The sequence below is a fragment of the Neoarthrinium moseri genome (assembly GCF_022829205.1).
Source record: "Neoarthrinium moseri strain CBS 164.80 chromosome Unknown scaffold5_Wmoseri_CBS_16480, whole genome shotgun sequence".
Lineage (NCBI taxonomy): Eukaryota > Fungi > Ascomycota > Sordariomycetes > Amphisphaeriales > Apiosporaceae > Neoarthrinium > Neoarthrinium moseri.
In genome coordinates, this window is record NW_026055119.1 from 218124 (window position 1) to 226437 (window position 8314).

At 50.3% G+C, this 8314-nt stretch overlaps 2 protein-coding genes across 2 annotated transcripts; one reads left to right on the forward strand and one right to left on the reverse strand.

Annotated features, from left to right (window-relative positions):
• Nucleotides 1–2869: 2869 nt before the first annotated feature.
• JN550_002237 (uncharacterized protein) lies at nt 2870–5200 on the forward strand (the record flags this gene model as incomplete). The annotated part of the gene is made up of 4 exons (XM_049313510.1): nt 2870–3408; nt 3460–3721; nt 3826–4104; nt 4154–5200. The coding sequence occupies 4 exons, from the start codon at nt 2870–2872 to the stop codon at nt 5198–5200; spliced, it is 2127 nt and encodes a 708-aa protein (XP_049175528.1).
• A 331-nt stretch (nt 5201–5531) lies between these two features.
• Nucleotides 5532–8314, reverse strand: JN550_002238 (uncharacterized protein; the record flags this gene model as incomplete). Its single annotated transcript, XM_049313511.1, has 6 exons — nt 5532–6230; nt 6347–7295; nt 7376–7448; nt 7679–7733; nt 7786–7899; nt 7952–8314. 6 exons carry the CDS (start codon nt 8312–8314, stop codon nt 5532–5534), a joined length of 2253 nt encoding a protein of 750 aa, XP_049175529.1.

Consider the following 8314-nt stretch of genomic DNA (forward strand, 5'->3'; position numbering starts at 1 on the left):
ACTGGTTAAATGTCGATTACCAAAATGAACATTGGCCGTTCCGAACCGCCCCCTGAGTGACTTTGTTGCCTTCGTTATACCTGGGGCATTTGGTCACGACTCCAATGTGCCGGGTTCGAGGCGACGCCTTTCGTAACAAGAGTTCTGGTCTTGTTACGGCGATTCCTCATATTGTCCCGTTTGTCCTTGTGTCCCTGGCCTCAGCCGGCTCATTGTCCGTTTCCCCCCTGCATGATACTACTGCCGGCAATATGCTCTCAACTCGTCCTCCCCTGATATCTCGTCAACGCCCTAATCCCGGTAACGGCAACCCAACCAATCACGATCGCTGTGACCGCTATCCGTACCTCCCTCATGGCACCCACAACCGAGGAGTCAATGTGGATGGCGTGCAAGTGCTTGATGGCGCCAGAGTGTTCTGCGGCGAGGGCGAATGATTCCATGGCCAAGGATGCAGACGGGGAAGGTCTCTAGAAATGGATGCGGAGTGGGGGCCAGTGAAAGCACTGGGAATAAAACAAATGGAATGTACCTTCGCTGTGGATGTGGTGGTAGTAACGGGTGCTTATCTGGTGGTGCCTATGTACAGGTCGCAGAAGACGTCAAGACTTTTGGCGCGTTAGCGCGCACTGTTTAGTTGACTGGCCAACTCGGAAAAATTGTCAGTATGGCTTCTAATATTCGCACTGTACGTCGACATTGTAATAAATCCACAAGACGAGCAAATTGACATCGTCTTTACCATTTACTGCGTATGGTACCCACATGGTACACAGGTCTGTGTAAGTGTCTACACATATGTGGCTTATAGTAATGGTCTAATGGCAGCCCTACGGCGTTTGAGTTCATGTCAGTACATTACTCGATCCCGCGGTGTTGTAAGCGGTTATGTCTTTTTCCAAAGACCCATGGATTTTTCGGACGTTAGCTCTCGTCACTGAGTCTAGATGAGCCTGGTGTCTTTGCATAAGTTAATAAGCTTTGGGGGAGAGCTTCGTTGGGGTTCCAAGCCGTTGCTAATGCCGTTTCTGGTGTTTTCACGCCAGGGGAAAGTCACTAGACCCCGCGCCCAAGCTATGCAGGGACAGTGCATGCTGTGAATACAAAGTTATGAATTTAAGCTTTCGGCAGCTGAAGTTGCAGACCTCTGCGATCTGCAAGGTGCCTTCCGAGAAATGCCGAGTAGAAGGACTCAGTTAAGGAGAAGATCGAGTCGTTGATAGATCTATCGCGCGTGTTAGGTGTGACACGAAGCTAAGGCCACCGAGCAGGCCATAAGTAGAGGATTTCCGTTCAGCGCCCGACCGCTGAACTGAAGCGGCCTCGGCTTCGAAGCGATGTTCCGAAACCTTGTCCGCGTTCCATGCGCTCGGGTGTCGAGATATGGGAATAAGCCACGAACCTGGCATTGTAGCCTCCAGATAATCGTTGTGGTTCCTATTGTTGGAGCACGTTCTTCAAACGGAGAACATGATTGGTGGGTGGCTGCTTACACCCGACGACAACCAAAAATCATCTGACATGACGCCAGAATTGCTCAAAAGTTGGGTCACATTATTGCATTCAACCCTGAAAGTAGCGCTTGGCAGTAAGTCAGAAGAGAGGCCTCTGAAGACAGAGCTCATCGTCAAAATGCCTCTTTGGCTGTTGTTGGCTGGTATAGTCCGCGGTTGAAGTTAGGAAATGATACGACCGAAAAGGAAATAGCGCCATCGCCGCACCTCGAATTCATTCATGTACCGTTCCTACCCACGCAGCCACGTCTTGTAGTCGTGTCACGACTGCAATGAAGGAGCAAATCGGACCCTTTGTGGCATATAGGACTCCATTTCGTGACAAAATATGTCCCAGGGCTGAAGAGCCCGGATTTGCACGTGGCCCAGGTACGGGTCCTGCCAGTCGTGGCATTGGGCAAAAAGCAAAAAGGTACATCAAAGACTTAAATCCCTCTTTCATCATTCACAAGCAACATACCTACGGGTCCGGTTCCTCGTGGCAGAGTCGTTGCCGGAATGAAGCAACAGCTACACAGTAGCTTACATGGGCTCGGCCTGCTCGGCTATGCTGCAGCCACGTTCCTCGCGATCCTGACACCGAGACCGTGGGACAAAGCAGTTAAGAGTGGGCCATTCTGGAACGTCGTTAGCCTTCTAACTAAATAAGTGACCGAGACCGTTGCGCGTTGGCATACTGTCGACTATTACGTATTGTCGAGGCCGCTGTTGTGGGTAGTCTCATGCCACGAGTCGTACTCATTACATAGTTGCCTTTCTCTTACAGTTGAAAGAGAGGCAACAGGATAACATGCCACTTGTGTTAAATGTAGCAAGAGCGTGCGCTTACATGCCTCACATGTCTTTATTTGATACCCCTCCACAGGGAGAATTGCTTACCCCTGCCTGGCGGGACTAAATTGGGGGTCGATGTCATGCCATGAGGCTAGACGATTGGATGGAGCGTCGGCTCGACCCTTGTGTACCCTTGACATGAGGCTGTGGGCGCCACCACCCATCTCAGTTATTAATGGGAGGGTTTGCAGGTCGCATTGGTCGGGCGGCGGGCTTTTCGACTACATATCGGCAGCCCTATCCGCTGACTGAGCATTTGGTCCGTGTTTGACCTCCAAGTTGATCTTACCTTTGAATCACAACCCACCTTGCAATACTCTCGACCATTCGCTCCTCATTGCAGTGCTCCGTACCTCGATACCCTCTCCCTCAGCACTGGTTTATAGCCTTGCGATCGTGTCATGATTATCCCATAAGAGCCGAGTGCGAGCTTCTCGCCTTCTCGGCAGGCCAGACCGAAACAACGTTACACGCTAGGTCACTGGCCGTAGCCTGATGCCCTTGCTGACATACGAATCGAAATGGACATGTTACCGGAGCCGGCGGTTCCCGCCACTCGTGCTCGAACATATGGAGGGAACCGGGCATTCCACAATTTCTTCAATGACTTCAGTCACATCCAAGACCCGAACCTGAGGAGGAGACTAGCCTTGTCTGAGATCGACAAGATCCCTTTCGGCTCCTACCACCTCAGAGCGATCGCGGTTGCGGGAATAGGCTTTTTCCTAGACTCTTACGACATATTCGCTATCAATCTTATCACGACGCTTCTGGGCGTTGTCTTCTGGCAGGGGCCACCGGAAACTGCGAAGAACGGGTACGGAGGTAATTACGGAACCCTGCCGACGCCCGTTAGCACGACACTGAAAGCCTCGACAAGCGCTGGCATTGTTGTCGGACAACTGCTCTTTGGGTGGCTTGCCGACGTATTCGGGAGAAGGAGGATGTATGGTATCGAGTTGGGAATTATCGTTGTGGCCACTTTCGCATCCACATTGGTCGCGCCAAGTCAATCCATGAGCTTCACGGGGTTGATGACATTCTGGAGAGTTGTCATGGGGTAAGACAAACAGTCCAAAAGTGGTTGGAACCATGTCTAATCAAGAGACAGGGTGGGAATCGGCGGTGACTATCCCTTGAGCTCGGTGATCACATCAGAATTTGCTCCAACTCGATGGCGAGGTGCAATGATGGCAGCAGTCTTCAGTATGCAGGGCTTCGGGCAACTTATTGCTGCGATAGTAGCTCTCATCGTGACAGCAGCTTTCAAAGATGCCTATCATGGCGCACCGAATGTGGCATCTTGCGATTATATCTGCCAAACCGCCGCAGATAGATCCTGGAGGATAATTGTCGGCGTTGGCGCCGTTCCGGTACGCCGACTCTGATTCCCACTTCTCCCTGGCCTATATCCTATATTGTTTGAAGAAGTATTTGTTATTCGAGAATGCAACGCTAACCCCTGATTGTGCCAAAGGCCTGCTTTGCCCTATATTACCGCATTACGATACCAGAGACACCGCGCTACACATTTGAAATTGCCAAGGACGTCGAGAAAGCCGATGCCGACATCAAGGCATATGTGGCGAGCAAGTCCGAAGGAGAGGTCGACGAAGTCAAACGGGCGAGAATGAAGAGAGTGGCGTCTCCAGCGCTGAACGTGCCCGCTGCTTCTTGGCCCGACCTCTTCTCTTATTTCAAGCAGTGGAGGAATGCGAAGATGCTCATTGGGACCACTTTATCTTGGTTCTTCCTGGTAATTTCACTTCTCCCATGTAGCTTGAGTGCCACTAACTTCGGCATAGGATCTTGCCTTTTATGGCCTGGGGTTGAATAACTCCATAGTATTGCATGCAATAGGCTATGCAAGCGGGAAGACCCTCTACGAGCAACTTTACAACAACGCAATTGGCACCATCATTCTGACGGTTGCCGGTTCTCTCCCCGGATACTGGACGGCGATATTTACGATCGACACAATAGGCCGGAAGCCTTTACAGGTATTTGGCTTCATATTTCTGACCATAATATTTTGCATTCTGGGATTTTGCTACAGACATCTGAACCAAGGTGCCATGCTGGCCTTGTATGTCATTGCCCAGTTCTTCTTCAACTGGGGACCGAACACGACGACATTCATTGTGCCTGGGGAATGTTATCCCACGCGGTATAGGTCCTCTGGACATGGCCTCTCCGCAGCCATGGGGAAAATCGGCGCCATAATTGCACAAGTGGTGTCTATACCCCTGTTGAGTAAAGATTCTCCGGCGGACTGCACGGGCGACAGCTGTTCACCTTGGCTGGGTCGCCTCATGCAGATATTCGCGCTGTTCATGTTATGCGGGACTTTCGTCTCGTTGCTCATTCCCGAAACAAAAGGCGTGACTCTCGAAGAACTGGCCGGCGAAGAGCCAACCTCCTATAACGCGGGCCGTAATGGGAGCATTGTTGTGGCGCCAAAGAAGTGGTGGAACCTGTTCTCTGGAGGACAGCCGGCAGGGTTCTTTTATCCTCGAGCTGCAAAGGGTAACTGGGGGAAGGCTCAGCGTATGGGGATCATGACGTCGCCAGAGCTCGCAGCACAGCAAGCACAGGAGATGAGGAACTCGCCAAAGAAATGGAGACGAAATCGCGGCGGCAGCGAGGATACGGATCATTACGACTTCGAAAGCACCAGCTCGACAACAGGAATTGTCGGTGGCGGGAACGCACGACAGATGGGCGAAACGAATAGGAGCCAGGGAGGAGTGTTTCCGGGATGGGGAGCCGGATGGGGGAGAATAGATAGAGGGGGAAATCCAACTTCTGTCGAGAACATTGGACTGCAAGATGTAGGTAATCTATTGCGGTGACAAATCGCCGCCACATATAATACAAAGGAAGTCCACTCAAGCAGCACCCTGATCAAATGAGGTAGTATGTGTACGAAATGTGACCAGCGACTTGACTGATTCCTCTGATTAATATCTTACCGCACGAGAATCCGTCTATCTACATAAAAGCCTCATCCAAAACCCGATTCGGATCGAGTTCCAGGGGTGCGATTGGCGAGGTCCTTGTAAATACATTGCGCAAGAGTCAACTTGACTCTCATCATCTCCTATGCCAGATGCTGGATCTTGCTAAACCTTGCCAGATCATTAGTGCATATGCTCCAAGGTCGTAAATATACCATCTAGCATGCTACTTCATTCCTCGCAGAACATTCAGGGCCGCTTTGAAGTCGGCTATGTCCGCGTCAAGCTTGTCCCTCTGAGCTTTGACCGAAATGTCCTCCCCAGCAATCATCTCAAGTTGTTCGTCATCCAGGCTCATGATGAGCTCGGGTGTAAAGATTTTGAGAGGGCTCTCATCACCAATTAACAAGAAGTGATCCACCGCCTGCTGGAAGACGTTGTCGACAAAACGTTTCATCGCAACCTTGTAATAGCTTTGGAGGACGTCATGGATATGCTCACAAGCATGTTCAGAGTTTGCCTTATTGATGACAATATTCTTCAGCTTCTCCACTGAAATAAATGCTTGATCTCCATCCTTTGAAGTGACCTGAGAGCCCTTCGTTTTAGCTGTTAGGCGTTGACTGTGAGCCTTCTGCAGGTTGTCGTTGAAATAGTGATTCAGCGTGTAGGGTCGACCACCTTGATCAACTTGCAGCAGAAATTTGGCGTGATTCATTGCTCGAGCATATGCACTTTGAAGGCCTTCGATCAATAGATCATTCCAGAGTGTTTCGAAGATGGCTTTGTCGAGACAGGCATCATGCAGGGCCTCCTTCATGAAGTGATGGACGAAACAAATGGCGATGCTGACATACTGTAGCGTCAAAGGCTCCCAGTTTTTCGACTGCTCTTTGAACAGACTGGCAAGTAGCCAACCACCAAACTATAACTTGCATTAGTATCATTACCACTTTAAATGACGGTGATCATTGCGCATCAGCATGCCATGCCGCATGTGCCTGTATGCCTTCGACGACGCATCTGAACAATTAGACTCACAGAAGCAAGATCAGCGCTACGACTTTGATTGTACATCGACCTGATGTAGGTCATTATGTCTTCATCTCCCACATGGAGTGAGTCATCAAGCTTCAGAATTGAGTCCAACTCAGGGAAATCGTTGAGATTGACGGCCTTGCTTGATTTTCCATCGATGTGCTGCTTGAATGCGTGAGGGATAACAAGTCGAATGTCGCTATCGACGCCTGAGGTGATTGAGTCGTCCTTACTGTTCGCATCAATGCAAGATTCAGCATCTGCGATCAACTCGGATTTGTCGTTTTCCAATTCATTCTCAGACCGCCGCGTTCTACCCTGTTTGGTCATAATCTCCGAGTATATTTCGCTCAGTTCCAAAACTCTCGTGATCAGCCGGAGGCTATCGTGACTGAAGAGACTCTTGTTGGTCATGTAGTTCGCATCGAGCCCATCACGGACGCTGGACTGGAACCGAGTACATATAGTGCTCAGTAAAGCCCTTTGCGCCTGTGGGTTGTTTCGCGAGACCCCCATGGCATCACGTCGCTTGTGAAGGTGCTCGAGCTCGCTACTCACCTCCTGCTTCAACTTGGGGAACTCGCTTTTGATGAGATTAGACAAGACCTTGCGCACTTGGATCTTCAGAGCACTGGTACCAGCTCGGCCGGTGCTCTGGAGGATAGACCAAGGCTCCTGAGCAAAGAACTGTGCTTCATCACGCTGGCATTCCTTAAGAGACTTCTTGTCATCATCGGAGCCACGATTCTTGACAATGTAGTAACCCATTGTCAAATCGCTCCTCTTGCCTGTGACATGATCGATGGCAATCTTCTGGGTAGCTCGTTCGATGTTCAAGTCAGGCTTGGTCAGGACTCCCATGGTTCGAGTCATGGTTGGGTCGACTTCTTTGGCCAGTTTCAGGATTTCTTGAGTAGCTGCATCAACATTGCTCGGTATAATGGCGAGGATACTGCGATTTATTGTCAGTATGCAACCATGAATGGTAGTTGATGCTATCTCTCAGTTTACAGCTGCTAACGGGGCACATACATGGTTCTTTCATTACTCATGAATTTCTTGACCATCTTTCGGACAAGATTAATGTCACGTTCTGTGGTCAGACCTAGAACTTGTCAGTGTGCTATTCATGATCTTGCTCGTTCATGATTGAATCATTGATGTGTAAGCAGAAATGCTAGCCTATGATATGCGCATCTCCGGTCTAGGGAACGACTTGTTGTCTGGGGCTGAATCTTCCGACAGAGTAGGGGCATCGTAAGACGTTCGTTCTCAACCAAAACCACCCGCTTGACTTGTCATGAATGTTATCGCCATATACGTAATTGAACTTACCAGCTGTCTCTCGTCGAAATATACCCGGAACGTCAATCACTGTGAAGTGCTCTTGCTACGGGAAAGTGAGTAATTTGGAAGGGCTTTGATGCAGAACGCGTGCTTACGCCGGGGCCGCATATCTCGATCTTGAGAATATGCTCGCTGAAGGCTGGGAAGGCCGTGGTAACTGTCTCGTTGTTTTCGTCCGAGCTGATCTGAATTCCCATGGCGGCGTTTGCCTTTAGCGGAAACATTAGCCATTAGTTCTAGTATGACTGTAAGAAAGATTACCTTGGTGAAGATAGCAGCAAGTTTCTCATCGTCCATATCCGTGAGTGCCTCTCGAAACTGCTTCAGCCTGTTCTTTTCAACATCCGTGGCATCCTGATGGGGGATGATGGATACTGTAACGCTCTGCTCGGGCTGCCGGCAGCAGGTGATCTGCGTAGCATATCGAGTGCAGAGCTCCGCGCCACGAGGGAAGGCGAACCCGGTGATACCCTCCAAGACGGAGCTCTTACCAGCGCTCTGGTCACCAACAGCGACGATCTGAGGAAGTGAGATTCGCGTGCCGATCAGCTCACGTAGCTTGTCGACCTTGGTCAACGTGGCGACGTTGCCACTTGCTATCTCTGCACCTGACGTAGCGACCAT